Raw genomic sequence first — 20,940 nt, 5'->3', positions numbered from 1 at the left:
TTTAGCAGGTAAATCTTCAGAAGTTCAACTTAAAGATAAAATCTGGAATTCAAAATGTTTGAAAGAACAAGAAATGGAGATACTACACTCAAAATACAACACTAACACACAGAACATGAAGTTGTCTGAAGTCCACATTTGTTAACCTTGAAGGTTAGGTTACATTGGTCAGTGTTAATTACATTTTTGTTAATAGGGTTTCTTTGCTGTTTATCACAGACATGAGCCATGTGCATACAAAAATCTTGACCAACCAATGTTAAAACTATCTTACACTACAAAGACTATTGCTTAAGAGGAATTTGAGCTTTAATAAGTAAACACAGAGAAACAAAGAAAACTTTAGTACAGCTTTTAATTGGCACATCAGCATATTGGCTGTGCCTGTTTCAAAATGCACTGAGCAAAACTATGATAACACATTTAAAGTAGGGTATAGTGGCTGTTCAATGCTGCAGTCTAACATGAATGCACTTAAATTAGTCCTTAAAACTATGTAAAAATACCACAGGCTAGAGTGAAATCCAGCTGAAGGAGAATGAGTTACCACAGCATAGCAAAGCAGACCGAAATTACCCAAACTGATAATAATAGCCACATTTTATTTCTCCCTTCCAGAGATTTTTTATTTTTGTACGTTTCTAAATCTGTGTATCTGTAGAAATATGTAAAGTATACAATATTATTAAATTACAATACCTTCCAATCACATGTAATGTGCTGCTTAAAATCTTTCCAATTATTATTAATTGTAATCAATTTGAAAACTTCAGAAGCAAATTACCTAAGTTTAGGCATCATTAATTATAACTAATAACCAATTTTACTTAATGTGCTAGCAAAAATGGCACATCTATGACACATCTATGTTTACTGCCCAAGCTAAATACAGCACTTGAAATATTATTAGTTTGTATGCCTCAGTGCTAATTATTCTGTTAATACAATGAATTACCTACTGAAGTCACTCCTAACGTTCCCTGCTAATTAAGTAAAAACAAGATCAACAGTATCATTCAAAGCTCCAGGAGTTTGGTGAACTCAGCTGCAAAATGATTTTGGAATGTTTCTACCGATCTACTTTAAACACACAAATGAGAACAATGAAATTGATGGCAGCTGCATCAAGAAAACCTGCCAATTCTTCTTGTCTTTGACAAGCCAATTTTCATAAAACTTCCATCAACATCTTTCACTTTTTATCTACATGCCTTAAAAATTTTACCTTTTATGTATGTGGATTTCAGCAATGAGTTAATGGCATGAGCATCTCCACACAGATAATTCTTCCTACAACTTCAATTAAGCAATCCTCCATCGTGAACAGGAAAAGCCTCACACGAAGTTCAGCAGAAAAGGTAACCCCTTCACAGAGGAAACACTTTTTCCCAGTTTTTAAAGATAAGGGACTTTTTTTCTTGCATTTAAAATCTGCAGAATAAACAACTATGTACTTACTGAACATACAGCACTGAAAGGTAAAAAATTATTTATGTACAATCATTTGCAATCGGCCTTACTAATGTCTTCAAAACCATTAACAATGTCAGAATCAGACCCCGGTTTCAGCTCTGGTTTCTCAGAATCCTGTTACCAAATCAGATTTTAGCTTAAAGAGCCTTTCTAGTAATTGTGCACCAACACAAAAAAAATTAACTCATGGATTTTATGAGAAGATTATGCACTCCAAAGAAATCAGAATCAAGCAAGATAATGGCAGAAAATAAGAATGGACTTTGACAATATTTTCAAAAAAAGCTAAAGGAAAACTAGCAGTAGTTTAAGCAATAGTAAAAAGCCTGTAGTTCTGAGAACACAACTCTAATATACTCATGTCAGCTGGTGTTAAAAATGTCAGAAACTTACACATGTAACATTATAAAAGTTAAGCTTCTTAAGCTTAGATATTTGCTGATCTTGTACTTTAAAAGCTGTTCTCTCCTGCTACAAATTCTAATCTAGTGGATGGGATCCTTTCCTTAATGTTTACAGAATAATATTCTGCCATACTGTTCAACCTAGTTCAGGAACAATACTAAATCTTGTATATTTAAATATAAACACTTAACTGAAATGAAATTCCTCAACAATGACAGTAATCAAATTTGTCCAAAACAGAGTTCAGAACTAAGAGGTAAAAGTCATCTTAATCCAAGTGAAGAATTCTGCTCTTTCACAGTCTTAAGACTGCTCTTTTACAAAAGACATAGAAAATACCTAAAACAGTAATTTTACCTGTAGTGACTGCTAATGTAACACACTGTCACCAACACAGTCCGGAGGATGGATACAGATGACAAAACTGTTTAGAAAAGGCCCAAGGATCAGGCCTTCCGTTTTGAGCCATGTCCAACATGCTGCCCTTTTTAAGAGAATTACCAGTGGTTCAAATTATCAGTAAGAATGCAAATCAAACATTTGTTCACCAATTTCACAAGTTTCTTTCACAAAAAAATTGGAAAGGATTCATCTGCAAGACTCCCTATAGGGCAGAGAAACCATTCCTCTTTCATGCCTTTCACTAGGAGAGAAGGTTAGAGCAAGACAGTATTCATAAAAGCATTAAAGTACTACAGTATTCTCACTGAATGGCAGCTGAATACAAAAAAAAAAAAAAACAAACCCAAAAAGCCCACTGAATGAACTGTTCCCATGATAAAAAGGTAGGATGTTCATTTTAAAAAAATTATTTCCAGTCTCACCCATAATGACACCACCCTCCAAAACCCCTCCCTTTCAAGAAAATGTAGGTTTTTTGGACAACTTAGGCATTTTGGTTTAGGTTAATATTTCTATAGCAGAGAAAGAAATGAGGCTGTGATTGACAAGATTTTGTTCAAAGTTAAGGCCTGCTAAGGCACTGTTATTGATAACTGCTTTTATGACTTTCACCAATAAAAGGCTCAGAGAATTACAAAGACAAACCATCTCTTTCTTCTGCTCTCCTAGCTATCTACTTAGAAAAATATCACAGAATCAGATATTGGAAATATCACAGTCAAAACCATAATAGGTTTCTATATTCTCTGGAAAACAATGGCCAAGTCTCATAATAATACCATGACACTTCCCAACCCTAAGAATGAAAGGGCAAAAACAAGTATTAGTTTTACACAGGCAGATAACTACAACATGTCTCATTTACAAGGGACTTAATAAATCACCACAGGGTCCCTGATGCCTTAGAAAATTTGGCTACACCAAAAAAAAATTGTTTAATTGACTAAAGTTTTAAATTCTTCTGAAGAGAAAAAGTAATAGCAGAAGTGAAGCAAAAGGAGGATATCAATTCAGATAGAAAGAATACTTGAACTCATTTGGCTTCAGGAGATGGCTACAGAAAAATTAACACAGGTTTCAATTTCACATCTAACTACTTCTGAGTTTACAAACTGAACTTGTAAACTGTGCAAGTCTGGAAAAAGTACTTCCTGGTTCACAGTAAAAAGAGAGCTATGGGAGGATCTATTCAGAAGCCGAAGAGAGGATTTATCCTTCACTACAGGGCTTTTTTGTGCTACTTCAAAAAGGCAGGCAGAATGAAATTGGAATACAATACCAGGAAATGTTTAAAAAGTAGAACACCCAAACAAACTAACCCCCTTTTTACAAACTGCTATAGAGAATTACTTGAATTACAGCACTGCATTCAGATTGTGGGGTTTTGTTTTGGATTATTTTTCCACCAACCTTCTTTAAATATTACAGAATTTATGTGAAACTTTTAATATCAGGCATCTGGTACTACAGAAGCCAGACCACTACTCTAACCACTGCTGCTAATGTTTCTTGAGTTAGGGTTACGGATACCAAAAAAACCCAAACAGAGAAACCCCACCCACACCAAAAATACTCCCACATACAACAAAGAAACTCCCAAGAACAAAACCCAAACCTTTAATCAGCTTAAATAGGGTGGAAATTAAAAAAAAAAAAAAAAAAGGAGAAACATATCTGTTAAACACATCAAACTTCTATCCCATACATCAAACTAATGGGATCAAAATATACTTTTCCATTCTCAGAATTTTTAAGGAAGAATTTCTATGTAGGGGCTGCTTAGACAAGCTTCCATATTTTTTCTTCCAGAACCTCAAAACTGTAATTCTTATTTCATTTTTTTTCCTTTAACTCCTTTTTCCTTTGATAAATTAATTTGCATTTAATTTCATGGAACTGAAAGTTTATCTAAAAATCTATGGAAAATTTGATAATGTTTAGGACTTGGTCCTGTCTTAATGTTCACTGCTGATAGCCAAACTCTCAGGCACACAACTCCTTTCCGTAGTTATTTCTTGTTAAAGTAAAGCAAACTGATGAAGCACTAAATAGTCAAGGCTGAAGAGGACATCAAGAAAATGTGAACAAGAGGGACCTCTTTCAGAACCAGAAGGAAGTAAGAAAAACTGGGAAGAGAGACAAATGTTCTGGGGTTGCAAAATGGCTATGAATGCACTACGCTGCACTGCATTTCTGACTTATTCCAAAGTAATAACCTTGTCACCTTTGGTTACAGAACTGCCAGTGGAAGTGGTTTTCTTCTGCTGCCACACTCCTCCACTCACCACACTGTGTCTACAACTGTGCAGTCACATGACTGATCAGTAAACTGCCCCAAGGGAAAACTACTTTATTTTGTTAGAATAGTTTAATGCTGCATTAACTTACTCTGCAAGTGTATGAGCACTCCAACAGAAGAGTGTAGCAGAAGCGTGGATCTGGAGATTTTTCTGCAAGTGCTAAAGACGTAGGATGAGAAAGCACAGAGCTACCATTCTGGCAAGAGCTGTCACCACAGCACCCTAATAGTAACATGAAATTGCACCCTGAATCCCAACCTCTTACTAACAAATTAAAATGGAAAGAGTCTGCAATTAATATACTGCTGACCCCATGAATACAGAAAATCAGGCACAGTAGAACAGTGAACCAGGCAACTGACTGGAAATGCAGCAACCCCCTGATGTCATGAATTAACTCCTACACAGCTCTAAGGCAAGAGAAAAAAAAAGAGAAAAACCCACAAAAAATTAATAGTACGGTAGAAACAGAAAAAAGAGAAAAAGCAAGACCTCTGTAATGAGCTTTCCAAGGGAACTCAATGTACATTCAACATACAGAAGCATCAACTGCAATAGAATGCATTTTAGTGTGTGCCAATTAATGAAAACACCTTTCTATCTAGCATCACCAGAAAACTGATTCAAGAACAGCCACAGTCACTTTGCTCTCATATTCTACCACTGTGATCTCAAACTGAAGGAGCAAAGTGAAGCTTCCTGCTTGAGCAGTGAACCAGAACTCCCTCCTCCTGAATCCACACTGTATTATGAAACTGGCACAGTGGTCTTCCCTGTAACGCCCAGACTTGTAGATGACCATGAGTAAAGAAGCTGATGTCACGCAGGAGTTGGGCTGTTTACCTTTGCTGAGATTTGACTGGGCTGTTTACCTGTGCAGCTGAGATTCTTTACTTTAAAGGTAGCTGTACAAGACAACTGTGATTTTTCATCCCATCACCCACCAACAATTTTGTGCGCAGACATCTGAAAGCTGCCTGCTGATTGTGGGATTATTCTTCTCAGACACCCAAGGTTTGTAGGAAATACAAAGTCACTATATTCTAATACAAGCCAACAGTTTATCCCTCTATAGCACAAAGGATTCTCGTTTTGGTGTTCTCCCCTTGTAAACAGGAAATGAGTCCAAGTATAAATTATAGAGTTCTCCTTTGAAAGGGCATCACTTACCAGTAACTACCATGCTGCTCATGTTAGAGTTCGGGCTACTGAGTACACTGCCTGAAAGAAGTTCGTCAGATCCTCTCTAAAAAGAAAGAGACAGTAAGAGATTTTTTTTCCTCTATTTTGTGATTTTTAAAGATGATACTTCCTCTTTTCAGATAAGTGCAACAATTTGAAATCTAAGAAAAGCGGAATATTTACATGGCAATCTGAAATGAGAGCAGCTTAAGCACAGTTGTTTAACCCACCACTGAAATAAAGCCATCTCTGGACACAATGAGAACTGCTGAACAATAGTTTTGTCCAGCATTTCAAATTAAAATATAATTAAATTTATTCTACTTCAATAACATTTAAATTAATTTAAGTTTTAATATTTTAATACACATATATATTAAACTATTATATCTAGCTGAAACTACAAGGGAAATCTATGCAAAGAGAAATGTGGAGTTTAGTTCAATTTTAACACCCCTATTTAAAAACAAAGATTTAATGATCACAGGAAATGAAATCAGTTTTCATTTTGGGGACATTAATTTTTTTCTGCAAAACACAACTTAGGGCAGGGAATTACATCTTCATTGTAGTTCTTAAAACATGACAAATATCAATTAATGAGTGACTTAAAAATGGGCTGCAAAAATCAGGAGGGTTTATATTAAAACCATACAAGATAACCCTTTCCACAAGATGGGCACTTGACGCAGCTGAAGAGGCGCTTCTTTTCACACCTTGTTGTTTCTTTTTTTCTTTTATGCCCCAACCCTCTTCACCCTCAAGACTTCATTCCTCAAAAAGCCTACAAAATCTATATGTGATCTTTCAATAAACAAAATATTTAAACCATCCTTTGAATATTTAAATCATCCTTGAATTTCTTACAGGTTGTTTCCCACTTCAGAAGTATTTCTGCAGCACCCTTAAGACTAATCCAGGTCACTGCTAAAATGGCAACTAGGAAAAAAAAAACCAGTTTCTACCCATCCTTATTAAAATAAATGTGTTTAATTCTGTTGTGGACACTACAAGAGAATCAAGAATAGTTAATGAACATGTTTTACAGGGCACTTCAGTACTTCATAATAAATTAATCTGAGACTATTACCTTCTTAGACAGCACAGTTGAAAGACTTGTAAAAATCAAACCCTTACCTTTTTCTCATACTGCATTATATTTGTGTCCACACAGAGAATAGCATGTTAAAGTTTATATATGTGTACACACATATAGAGCCATTAAAGTTTACTTGGTTTTTGAACATCAGCTCTGAAGAATCTCTATACATTTTACTGAACACTCTAAGCTTGTACAGGTACACAGCAAGTAAAAAAGCTGTGCCTATCAAATGAGCAAGAGTTCCCTTAAGATTGCATCATTCCTAATACCAAGATCAGATAGAACCATGAGAGGGACTATGTCTTGTCCTTTTCAATGCAAGGATGCATTTCTAATCAGATATAACTACGAAAAATTTAGCTAAATAGAACTGAGAAGCAACTTACAGGCAAGTTATGGAAATTCTGTTTTTCTAACCACATTACTTTCTACTACTGACTTAATATGCAGGTGTAAGTTGAAACATCAACATTCTTTCCTTTTCATGCTCTACTTTTTCTAACAGAATATTGACAAGGGTAGAACGCTGCAAAGTTGAAGTTTACTAGCAGCATTAGGTTACTCAGTGGTAAGTGCAGTTCTTTCTGCTTGCAGTACCCATCTAGCTTTGCCTGGGAGCCACTGTCTGCAGCCTGGCCAGCTCAGCTGAATAGGCAGAAGTAGCAGCAAACACTGAATCTGTTCATAGTTCAGCTGATGAAGATCATTGACCAGCATTTTCCCCCCTTAATATCACAGGCATAAATTTGCAATGGTACAGTAATTACTACATAAACAGCTGAAACAAGCCCAGCACCAAATGAATGCTCTTCCCAAAACCTGTAGGAACTTAACAATCCTGAAATATCTCAGATTTCAATTGTCTCCAGCTTCAGAAAGTTACTTACAACAGAAACTGCTGAATGGAAGAGTGCAAGAATGATTATATAAACTTTGGGTTCCTAGTAAATCTGGCTTTCAAAAAACTGTTAAATTCTTAATCCACAGCAGAAAAATCCAAAAGGAGCACAAATTACTCAATAGAGTAGATATTCACTTCCTGTATTTGTGTTTCATAAACAGTTCTCTCTTCATTTACAAACATATTTTAAATTACGTGAATACCTTCACAGTCAATCACAAGACTTTGTCATTGCCCTTGAAAGTTTTAACATTTTTTCTTCAGAAGAACAACAATTAAATATGAATTTTTTGTACTGGCCCATATCATAAACTCTACACTAATCTTATCTGCATAAATTAGTGTTCAAAAGTCTGATTCACATATGTACAGGTTCATACATGAAATGTTCTTCCAATTTCCCTGTGAAATCACAGATGTTTAGCAAACTTCTATTAACTCACTCCCATATGTGTTTCCCAAGCTTTTGGTCAAAGACGAAGTACTCTCTTACCATGAGAGTAATGATCCTATAGATATACATGCTTATTTTTCCTAATTGGTTCTTAAGCAGCCTAGATCCTTCTGTACTTCAGTTCAGTATGTAACTTTAGAATCAGCTCTGCAGCAAAAGACATGATGGACTTGGATACAGAGTGGTAAATCACAAAAACAAAAGCAGTACCTGCCTGGTTATTGCGATTTACTTCAAAAGAGTAGTCTGAAGATCTTGGTTGGCTAGTAAAGCAATTTCATATAAGCATCTAAAGTAAGCCAATGTGTGCTCTTAGACTGGCACTACTGTGTAACACAATCCCTCCCGAATTACATAGACAGAAATACTTATTTTACTTACATTTATTCAGCAGAGATAAGGGTGTATTCGATTTGTGGTTTGGGGGGCTTGGTTTTGGTTTTATGTGCAGACTCTTTTAGAGGGTGCTAAGCCAAAAAGGACTGACACCATGCTCCACAAACAAAGCTTTTCATCACTCTGCTATGACACACATGAATTTCAAAATCATAACCAATTTTCCAAGCATCTCAAATATTTAATTTGCCTCAATCACAGAAGTTCTGCTAGTCGAATGGTACAAACCTTTAAACTAAATTAGGTAATTGTGTTTCAGAGCTAAGGAAACCAAACTCAGATATTTGAAGAGCACACAGAATCAGACTCAAGGAAGGAAGATCCGACAGCAACGTCCACTTAACTCTTTCCCCTGTCTGTGCAAACTGCTGAGTTCTAAAGAATCAAAGCAAGTTTGAGATTGTTTTTGCCATCTCTGTATTTGTGATCTTTAGTAGCGTTATACATTCTCATCTAAGTCATAATAACAAACAAATAAAAAACCACCACAATGATTATATTTCACCATAATCTGCCAAGGAAAGTTACTGTAACAGCAATACAGTAAAGACTAATTCAATATCCATTTTAGCATGAGGCAAGGAGATTATTAAGAACAAATACAAACTGCTATTATACTATTAATACCTCATCTTCTACATCTAGGCCGCAACAGCACAAGTCTTCAATGCCATATTTCTATTCCTACCAATGTCAAGATGAACCCGCACAAATCTTCCACAAAAACGAACAACTAACTGCTCAGATCAGAGTTATCTAGACCATTTCTTTATGAAACCAGCATCTACCAAAATATGAGTATACAAAACAAACAAGGGAATTCCCAAGCTAATGTCTTGCAGCAAGCAAACCCTGAATTTGTCACAGTCAATACCACCCTTTCACTTCACCCCATGTTCTCCCCACCATGAGCCCATGAGAGCATTTCCATGCATGGTGGGAAAACATGTTTAATGCATGGCTCCAATCAATGGATTTATGTAAAACTGATATGTAGGACCACTTTCAAAAAAGGCAAAAAATATACCAAATCTTGTAGTGCATATTTAAGTGAAAATTCAAAATTATATATACAAAAATTATTTTACATACATAAAGACACCACTTTGATATTTTAGCTAATTTCCCTAAGTGAATACTTATTTCTTACACTGTCACGTCTACAATTCAAAAAATCAATGAAACAAAGAGAAAGAAGCAGCTCCTAGCTCAGCAATTCAATGTCCTAGGTCCTTGTTTTAAGTTATAACAAACTCAAAATCCTTCACTACACACTACACTCCTTCTGGAATTACATTGCAGAATTTCAGATTTTTTTTCCCCCCATAAAAGACTACTATAAAGCTTCATGCTATCACAGGTTTTATTACATAGCTATATAATTTCAGGAAGTCATTACAGTCATACTATGCTTCCATGCTAATCAAAAATATATTATTTAGAAGTCTTTGCAAAATATTTTCCTCTTATTCCAGATCAGGCTTTAAATACTTAACACATTCCCCAGATTTTATTACATCCAAGAGTTTAGTCTTTTATGCACCGAAACACTTTTTGACAACTGTTTACATCAGAGACACATCGGCTTCTTTCCCCAATAATTCAGGGCTATGGACACACTAATCAGAAGTTATGGCTAAACCTAACCTGACAGTTATTACAGACAGCTTATCAGAAGCATGTGTAGAAGCACTACAATACTCCTAGAAACAGTAAACAAGTGGCTCCTAGAAACAGTTAACTTCTGTTAAAAAGTCAACAGTATCATCTAAAAAAATTTCTTAAACTCACACTAGAAAATATAAGGATGACACTCAAAGACATTGAAAAATACATTTTTTAGAAACACTCTCATTTGGGGTGTTTATATTTGCTGATATTAGAAACCTCTCTCAAAACCAGGATGATTCAGCCCTTCCCATTTCCCTCTCTCTGCCCTTCCCCCCAAAGGAAAGATAAGTAAGAGAACTTCAGCGGCACTGCACATTCACCACAGTCATTCTCAGCCTACAGGCATGAATTTCCCAAGGGGTATGACAAGCCAGGAGACAGATCTCGTGATTTAAGGAAACCCAACAGCTTTGTAAAACACTTTATTTCTAACAACATCTGGGAACAATTTAAAAGAAAGAGCCAGAAACCTGATGGTATGGGAGAAGAATAAGCACATGACAGTTTCAACCCTGACATTAAAACATTCTCTTCTAAGAGTTACACACTGTAAACACACTGCTTCAATATCTGAAGTAACTTTGGGGACTGGCTGTTCAAAACAACAGAACAACACACTTTGAACCCCCCAAACACAGCATTTATAAACTTCATTCAGTTTACATGTGATGGACCAGAATTCAAAGGGATGCTACATTTTTAACATGATAAATTTTTATATGAAACACTGCATAAATATACCCTCACATAATCTTTCATCAAGAAAAAACACTTGATCTGCCTTATGCTCTGCTTATACACACAACTGTCAAAACACATAATCCAAACTACCCTAAGGAATTTGTTACACCTCTCACATATACAGGATCACAGAAGGCCTATGCAGGACACGATACACATTCAAAAGAAACTCCATGCAGGTTCAAAAGTATTTTACAAAGCATACAGTTTAATTATAAGCTTGTTCTAAGGTTCAGCAGAACCTTACAGGCATTGAGAACACCTACTTGAATAATTTTAAAGAATACACCATTTAACTATACTGGCATGAAATCAGTCAAGGTTGTGAACTCCATGGTTGCTTAGTAACTCGCAACATCACTTGCTTTTCATTCAGCATCAACTGTATACAACATGACCATCTTTACTTACTTACTCTCTCTATATGTTCTTTTTCACTCTACTTCTATTATTTTCAGATTCTCCTTAGCCAAGCATATATTGTTTATATAGCCTAACAACTATGCCATTTTTTAACACTCAATTTTTCAGTAAGAAAGGAGCTAGGAGAAAATTAATAAAAGATTAATAAAACCACATAAATTTTGTAGAAATTGAGAAAGAGCAATCAAGGGAATTTGAAAAGTCTTTTGACAGGAAACAAAACTCCATTTCCTTAAAAAATCTCCAGTTTCCTAAAACACAATGTTGAAAAAAACCAAATTTCTCAAAGCACCAGAAGATCAAGATGGACTATTAAACCAAAAAGCCAAAGAGTAAAGAATCAAATCAGAATGTACACCATGTCACACAACCTCATTTGGAAACTTCCAAATTTTCAATTGTAATGAAAGACTTCAGCCAAAAATCTCTTCTAATATAAGTCAATGCTTCAAACATTCAAGACAAGTACACCAACAAAATAATTTATTCCAGCATTTCAGATTTTCCATTCCACTTTTACCAGAAACAAAAGTACAACTCTCAAACATTACTGGTAGTAAATTAGAATAGGTGAGAACAACTCCCTAGAGCTACCACCTGAATGCGTCCTTTGCCTTCCAGACAGACAACCATGGCACCTGGATGTACATATTTGCTCTTTCAGTAGCAGTTGCTACCCCTCAAAATGCAATCCACATGGAAGGTATTTTCTACTCAATTATCTCCTATTTTTCACTAATAAATTAGAAGTGCTAATGCTATTTTGTCTGTAACTCAATACTCGTGTTATGCATATGCAGAAAAACCAATTTTATGAAAAGCTAAACATGGCTACATGTACTTGCAGCTGTAAAAAATAACCAAACCTCTAAATCTAAGATTGCAGTCCCATTAACAGCTTGTGAAATCACAACCTCAATGGAGTCAACTACCACCAAAAGCAAGAATCCTACCTTCTCCCTGACCCCAGCAGCTTCTTCCTACTCTGTCTTCCTAATTCAGTGTTGTTACAAGCACTTATGCAACCACACGCTTTGGTACAAATCTGAGTAAAAAGATGTAGCTCACTGTTGTGTCAGCTTAGTTTCATCCTGGTTAAGTTCCAAAAAAAGGTTTGTGAATTGGCTACCTAAACATCTGTTGCACAAGTATTACAGTGACAGAAAAATGGAATGCAGCTTGATTTGCTTGTGAAAACATGGCCTGAAGCTCTAGGAAATGGGAAGGGTATTTGCATTTTTAGTGCATGTTTTCAGAGGTGGTGCATGTGATTGTGTTTCTCTTTGTATAACCCCTCAATTAAGATGCAAACCTACATCTTCTGCTACAAATGAAAACTGCATGATTTTAAATTAGTACAAAATATCAAAATTTATCAAACAGGTATACAAAAACTTCCTTACATACAGTGAGCATACTTACTACAGAGAACAAACTAAGTTTCAACATGTTCCATTTTCAGCTTTCCTTACTTCTTCACATCTATTACAGGGGCCGTATGGGCATCACAACAAAATAAGAACTGGAGTCAGCTCTTCTGAGAATAAATATGAAAGCCATTTATAACAGGGTCAATTTATAGAAGTTCCTGTTATCAGATATCTTTACTGTTAACAGATATCATTCATTGTAAGAAGTTATTTTTTGTCACTATGGACATGTTCCCCATACCATTGCTGGAAAGACAAATCCAGATGCCTCTTCTAAACTTGTGAACATGGTCAGACTTCAGCCTTACTTCACTGCTATAATGCTCCACACGTCTTTTTTGCTGTTTAGTGCTGCTAGCACAACTTAAGTATTATTAAAAACCAGTCAGTCTAAAAACATTATCACAGTTAAAACAGATTAAAACACCTCTAATTCACAAACAACCCATTTTTCTCATATCACTGTGTCTTTGTCTAGTCTACCAGCAATAATATTAGACATGCAAGGTTAGCCCAAAACTCTAATCCTAACATTTTAAATACAACAGACTATCACATGGCATTTGTCTGTATGAATAAACCAATTTTTTATCCTACCACTCCCTTCTTTTTAAGCAGCCAAAATTACAACAGTGAAGGCAAAGAATTTCAGAGTACAAAACTGAAAGGAACAAGCTTGTGAAATAACTTGAGACTAAATTTTAGAAGTGGGAGTTTATCTTCTGACAACTTGCTAGAATCTGACTTTCAATCCTATTTTCATTATAACATGTACAGTTCAAACAAAAAGTCACAGCACATCTACAGTATCTACTTGTTTCCACCATGAAAAAATTCTCAGTTATTACTAGCAAAAAAGGTTCAGAATATAGTTTTGTAAGAGAAGACTACGCCTCAGAACATGAGTTAAAAAACCAAAGTGGACAACCATTCAAGAGTACTTACAGACTGCTACTTCGTGCTCTCTCCCCTTTCTCCATCAGTTGCTTTCTCTGACAGCTCTTAGCTACTGTCCTTTCCCCATACTACTATATTCCTCCATGTTAAGTTCCAGCAACCAGGAAAAAGGGGAACTAGGTGATACTTTCCTGTTTGGAAAACTTAGAAAGTACTAAGACGTGTTTCTTAGCGTGTTCTACCCATCCCAAACATAACACACACCACCAATTCCCTCATCTCTTAAGCACACTGCAACGGCCAAAGCCCTGACCTTGGGGAGAAGAAGGCCATCCCCACATCTTTAACCATTACGAAACTCTTACAGAAATGAGCTTTCTCTCCTAACTGGGGCTGTCCATGTTTGGCAGCTGAAGCTTGGTTTTTGGCCAGTATCCACAGCACCATCAAGAAGGTCAAAAATTTCCCAAATGCTGTGTACCAAATAATGCTCCAGGAAGAAATGACTGATTCTGTTCTCCTGTCAGATAGAAGAACACCTCAGCCATTGCAAAACACGCAACGCACACACACAGAATGAGTCACTCAATTGTTCAAACCCCATTTACTGCACAGCTACCCATCCCATCCAGGAGAAACATCCATTAGACTGAAGTGGCACACATGAAACACAGCAGGAGAGATCACCCTCAGTATGCACCCGAATTTCACACCCTACACCTTTGTGACATATATTCCTTATACCATGTTTTCATATCCCTCCAAAGATTCTTTTAACTATTCTATAGGAAATATACTTCATACACCCAACGGCTGAAAAAGGCTCTATCCCAGCAAGTGCCAAATCAGATATCAAGATTAAAGCACTGTAATGTAAAGAGAACACAAGAGAACAATTCAAAGTATGTTATTAGATGCTGATGCTCAAAACTGTATAACCAAAGAGTAACTAAGGACCTGACGTAATAAGAACAGAGCAACTCCAATGTATTTTTCAAAAAGAAAAAGCAAACGTTTTATAGAATATGATAAATTTTGGAAATTATGCACAAAGAAATCTATAAAATGTATGGAATTTCTCCAGGGAACTGATTTTTTTTTTAAATTTATGAACTATGTAAATATTACCATTCCTTGAATCCTTAACTCTTCTTTATTCAAGTATACTTTGCACAAACTGCTTATATACAATGCAAGTTCACAATTCAGCATCAGAAAAAGAGCTAAAGCTCATTCCTTCTTGCACTATTTTGCAAAATGTAATGTAAGGAGTGAATTGTGTGCAGTGACATTTCCCTGCCTCCATGAATTCTAGGTAAGCAAAACAAGACATTACAGACCAAATCAAGTATGAGTTATCTCATTTGTATTTACAAGATGACTGGGTTGTGACATGTTCTAATGCTTTCAGAAATTAAAGCATGCTGCTGCTCTGACAGATTTGAGCTAGGAAGCGTGTTCCCACTGCATATTTTGAATTGCACAAATCCTCACATTTATTCTCTGTAAATCAAGTTCTCAAGTTGTATTCATATTTTTTTCCATCTCCATTTTAAGTTTTATGTTTTGTACTGGTTTCTAGTGTTAATTTCTGGTGACTCAACACATAAATCAAATGAAAACCAAACATCAGATGAACAAAAATGTTTTAAAACAAATTAGGTATACAATACAAATAAATGGTAATAGTTTCGAATTTATCCCTCATTTGTAGATAACTCTGATTGTAAAACTGTTAATAAGGTATTATAAGGAAGGATTCGTTTTACTTTACACTTGCCTTGGCCACATGTGGTCCTCTAAGCTACAAAGCCCTCCTTTAATGGAAAGACAATACCCAGACTACAATAATTAACTTCTCTTACTCTTTCATGAATGGGTTTAAAAATATAACATGTGCACTTTGCTGTTTAAGAGAACAATCAGCCAGATAACACTTAATATAACTTTTAAATTTGCATTGACATGACTGATGATGATAAAATAAAGCAAATTTTCCAAACAGAATAGTCACATGTCACCATCCATTTTTCCAAGTACAACTGAATATATCACAAACATGTTTTGCAAGTGATCAGCATATACACTCTAAGTGAGAAATATCAGAAAGCATCAAGTAAAAAAAATGTTCTGGATAAGGCAACTTCTCACAGCTAAATCCCTGCCCACATCCAATGACTATCCAGTCTCAACAAAAGCAGTGTTGGAAGAGCATTAAAATTGCTAATGCAACTCCTTGGATTCAAAACTTAATTCTTACACATTCCCACAGCACCCCATGAAAAAGAAAACTTCCAAGGGAAGGCCAGATGACTGATCCCAGTTGTTTATATGCACTTGACAGGCAAAGCATTCCTCAACTTGAAAACATCAGTCCATCAAGAGCAATGAATAGTCACCATAAGGGCAAATGTTTCACATGTCCTTCCACAAAACACGAGTGAACCTGGCATTACATCACTATGCACACTCAATTAGACAGAAATCCCATTTTCCATTCTTAGCAGTATCCTGAGATAATTAAAAGCAGCACCAGAATACAATCCAGTTTATTTCTCCCATATTTAACAGCTTTCTTCAGGAAATCATCATCCTTATTTATTTGCACTACTTCCATGCACAGAATGTTTTCTTTCAGAAACCAGACAGCAAGTCCATTTTCACAAGCAAAAAGCACAACTTTTTGATACTTCTGAGCTTTTCCTTGTAGTTTTTAATCACTCCCTCCAACGCACCTGTCTTGCCTTCTTTCTTACATTCATAATATAACTTCTACAATCAACAGAAGAAAGCAGTTACATCATCTGAAGCATCTTTATTTCATTTTCTGGCTAGCATCTTAAAATTTGGTTCCAAAATGGCACTACCCACTTAGGACATAGTTCATAACACTGAAGTTGCTCACAGTAAAGACTAAAAGGGATACTAAATCCATTTACTTCTCCTGAAGTGACAAATGTTAGAATTTAAGATCCAAGTAATACACGGTCTACTTGAAACTACTTTACTATAAAGAAGAAAAATTACTAAGGGTAATTAATGATTTTATATTTTTTGCCCTGAAGCTGTGTACATTGAGGACAGTTTGCTGCTGAAAGACTTGGAACATCCTCAGGTATCCCTCCAAACTACTAAATAGATTGCTAAGTTTTAATTAGTTAACACTTTGTCCTCTCAGGCATCAGAGAAATAATCATGTCAGTTCGTATTTCTATTGTGATTAGCTCCCACGGAAGTACCTTAATAACTACACTTTACTCACGATTCAGAGAGTGAGTTTAAGCTTGTCTCCAATACTGCATGAACATATGGAGCTGGATGGGCCCAGAATCCATGCAACTGACTTCTCACAGCTCTTCCTAGAAGCAAGCTTACCCAGAAACATTATACAGGTAGATCCAACAGAACAGCTGCTGGATCTACAGGCCGACTGTATAACATAAGAACCAGTCTAAATCCAGCAGGAACAATACTGAATCTGAGCAACCAGGCTTTACTAGACAAAGCTGGGCTTGGCAAGCAGTTAACACTGATCAGCTTCAGGTGAAAAGGCAGGTACTCAGCACAAGCTACGAAGCCCCTGAACAAATGTGAAGAGTTAACTGTATGCACTAGAAAACTTCTGCTTCTATCACTGACACAGAATTGCTCTCATGCATTCATTGAAGTTCTCTTGTCCCATATCCCTTTGCATAAACATTATTTCTCACTCTGCTACTACGGAGTACTGATCTAACTGCTCTGATAGATTTGAATAAAAAGAGAAATAAATAGTAAATAAACTACTATTTAGATGCCCTTTCCTTGTTATGAAAGTATACTAAATTCATAACTTAACTTGAGAAATAAAACTTACAGCAAAGCAAACACCCACTTCTGTGTCTACATAAAAAATTCTAGCTCCCATTTTTTTGTCCTCTTATAGACAGTCACTTCTTTTTTAACTTCAGTGGGAACTACTTTGAAAAAAGAAGGAGGAGGGACAGAGAAAGTACTTTTACAGGCCCCATGCAACAATGTGGGAGTGTTGTTTTGAAAAAAAGTATGATAAATCAAGTTTTAAAGTAAGAAGCTGACACCACTACATTAATCCAGAACCACTGTTTACAGTTCAGTGCCTAAAAGTCTTTTGTGTAGAGGCTCCAGTTTACCTCTAGGGATTTTTGTTTAATAAAGCATATACGGCTGACTAGATATCAGCTCACAATGACCAGTTAAAATCTTCCAACAGGCAATTACTGATGCTCAAAGTAGTTCATTTTGTATCAGCACTCTACCCCCTTATTTGTTTAGTGTACATCCTACCTTCACACCAACGGCAACATCAGTGACAATGCTGTAAAAAAAGAAAAAAAACAAGAACATAAGTCAACCATTTTATCTTCATAAATCCAACTTTTCAGTGTATTGTAACAACAAAATTATGAGAAAACAAATTCCTTGAGCAACAAGTTTCTTGAGCATGGCAACAAGTTCCTTGAGCAGGAAACTATGTTCAAAAACATATAGGACTGAAATAGGAAAGAAACTTTAAAAAGCCACTGAGCTCCCACAGCTTACAGGCCTTTCCAAAGAGTACAAAGTTTCAAGTAAATGCTACTCCAATGCAGCACTGCCAGGAAATTTATCTAGGAAACTCGTGTTTCTGGACTACATGAGATTACAGGGTAGAAATAAGAGCAATTTAAAAGTAAGTACAAAACTTCTCACACACCTCTATCAACTAAACTGCTAACTCAGCAACATAGCTGAACCTTTGTTTGACTTACTCTTTGAACAGCAGAAAGCAATATATTTTTTTTAATTAGCTTGGAAAAAACCCCCAATGCATTGGCAGCTACACCTATACGAAATTTTATGAGGTACACCTATGAAAAATACTGCAACAGGTTGTGTCAAGGTACATCTTTTCCTTAGAGGTTGTGACATCACCACTCACAGTGTATACCACAATCCCAAAAGAAACGTCAGTCCACAAACACACACATACAAGAACGAATACGGGAGAGCATTCCACAATGTAGTACTCATTCGTAGTGCTCAGACAGGATTTGTAACTCCTACCATTATAACCACAACCATAAAAAGCCTTGGGAACTCTCACAGTTGAAAGGTTATATATGTTTAAAGCATACCAAAGAGATGGCTTCTCTGTTTGAAGCAGAGTAAACAACCTAACAGGAGACCTGGAAACCGAAAGCTGTTGTATTTACACTGAGGAAGGCTACAGCCAGCAGCCCTGCTTTCCAGGTGCAACAAAAAGCAGGCCTGGCGTGTAGCGTCTGCCCATCCCAGCTCCTACTGTCCCATACTGCCAGCTGCTTCCAATCTTCCCTTCTTTGGTTTTTACAGCCAGTCCACTGTATATAAAAAGGCATTTCTCCACCTGGGGAGGGAAGCCGAAGGGCTTATTAGGCAGTTTCTGAAAACAAAAGAGCTCGACATCTGGCTCCTGCTGGCATCGCTCCTCCCCTCCAGCCAGCTCCAAAACAAACCCGAGCCCTGCAACGCGCCCCTCCTCACCCCCTGGCCAGAGAAGAGCTGCCAAAGGAGGGGGGGAAGGAGGGAGCGAGAGGCTCGGGGGGGCAAGGGTGAGGGCAGATCGCGCCCCTTCTTTACATCGAGACACGGCGACTCGGGCACTACACTTAAGCAGGGGGCAGCCCAAGGCCCTCGGCGATTTGAACGGGGGACCCTAGAGAGGGGCCCGCATTACAGAGAGGCTGAGCCCCTTTCTGCCCCGCTCCCAGCCCGTGTCGGGCCTCAGGCTTCAGCTGTCCCGCGGCGGGAAGCTCATCGCTCCCCACACCCTCGGAGACGCCCGCCGACAGCCAGCGAGCGCCCGGCACCGGGACAGGTGCCACCACCGGCCGGCAGCACAAAGCGCGGCAGTGCGCTCGCTCCCAGCGCCCCGGTGCCCACTCACCCGTCCATCGCCGAGCAGGACAGAGCGCGGGCAGCGGGACAGGAGCCGCGCACGGGGAGGCTGAGAGAAAATGGCGGCCTGGCCTGCACGAAAACCGCCGAGCGTTGCCGAGTGCCGGGCTCCGCTCCGCGTCCCCTCCGCGACTGCGCACGCGCCGGCAGCATGCGCATGCGCTGCGGGCGCCGGTGAAGCTTTTGCCCTCAGCTGCCCGGCCCGAGCCGGCCCCTGAGGCGGTGCGAGCTGCCCCGCCCGCGGCGGGAGGCGGGAGCGGCGGCGGCGCCTTCCCCCGCCGGCCCCGGGCCGCCCCGCCGCCTCCCTGCCCAGCGCCGCCTTCGGAGTGCGCGGCGGGCGGCCGCGGCACAGCGCCGGCTCCTCAGCCCATCGGCATTCCCTGCCGCCCCGCCCGGGCCCCACTTGGAGGGAGAGAGTTCCCGGGCTTGGTCCCGGCCCTTCTCCTCAGGGAGGGCGTTCGGAGGGAGCCGCGCCGGGCTCCGGCCCCCACGAGGAGCCTTGTCCCCATCACTCGCTGCCCTCGGCTTCGCTGTCACTTCCCAGAAAACAACCTGTTGACTATGTAACTGATCGCCAACACTACATAAACATAAAAAAGAGGAACGTCCAAAGGAACTACTGCAGTGAACTGGGTTGTTTCTTCACAGAAATAAGTGTGTCCGTGGTTCTCTGTAAACTGTCGCGTCAGGGTACAAAATACGTGGCTATTCAGGATACAAAATACGTGGCTATTACGAAATACACATTTTCTCCTCATTATCTTTTGCCGGATCTCAGTATTTCATCACAAATCTTCAAATGTTTGACACATTTCTAGGTTTTCTAGAAAAGCTGTACATGACAAAACCCTGGATTGCATTCAAACAAAAAAATCAAACTAGAGATTTTATACCTATGAAAGAAAATTTGAAATTGTGATCCAAATGTTCCTGTAAGATCCCAAACCCAGAAGAATGTTTAAAAGTATTCAAAAGGTCTTCCGTGATTTCTATATTTTGATCTAGCAAAAATATGTTTAGAGAAAGTAGCCCGTTACTCGATTGCACTTTAGTTTTTTCAGGTTTGTGTAAATTGCTTAGAGTCTGTCATCAAAACTAATGCAATGAAGCATGATAAAGAGTTTAGGAACCAAAAACTATAAAAGTATACATATATCCATAACTGAAAAATTTTCAGTGTGCTTTAATACTCCAGTATCCTCCTCTAACTGACACCACAAATAACT

The 20,940-nt window shown here is 37.9% G+C and overlaps 1 protein-coding gene across 6 annotated transcripts in view; it reads right to left on the bottom strand.

The window, feature by feature from the left end:
* The window catches only part of PTBP2 (polypyrimidine tract binding protein 2), a 44,731-nt gene extending 24,991 nt beyond the window's left edge, over nucleotides 1–19,740 (bottom strand). For 4 of the 6 annotated variants that reach the window (XM_084211149.1, XM_084211150.1, XM_084211151.1 and 1 more), the window contains exons 1-2: nucleotides 18,083–18,274; nucleotides 5,751–5,826 (exon numbers count right to left, since the gene is read on the bottom strand). In XM_084211149.1, the coding sequence (XP_084067275.1) occupies nucleotides 5,751–5,826; nucleotides 18,083–18,142 (136 nt within the window). In that variant the 5' untranslated portion in view covers nucleotides 18,143–18,274. Of the gene's footprint in view, nucleotides 1–5,750; nucleotides 5,827–18,082; nucleotides 18,275–19,703 lie in introns of those variants that run through there. The other 2 variants (XM_084211154.1, XM_084211153.1) reach the window with 2 other exon arrangements.
* Nucleotides 19,741–20,940: the final 1,200 nt, after the last annotated feature.

Source organism: Fringilla coelebs (genome assembly GCF_963513975.1).
Source record: "Fringilla coelebs genome assembly, chromosome: 9".
NCBI lineage: Eukaryota > Metazoa > Chordata > Aves > Passeriformes > Fringillidae > Fringilla > Fringilla coelebs.
Note: the sequence above shows the minus strand (reverse complement) of the source record. Positions and strands in the feature narration are given on the sequence as shown.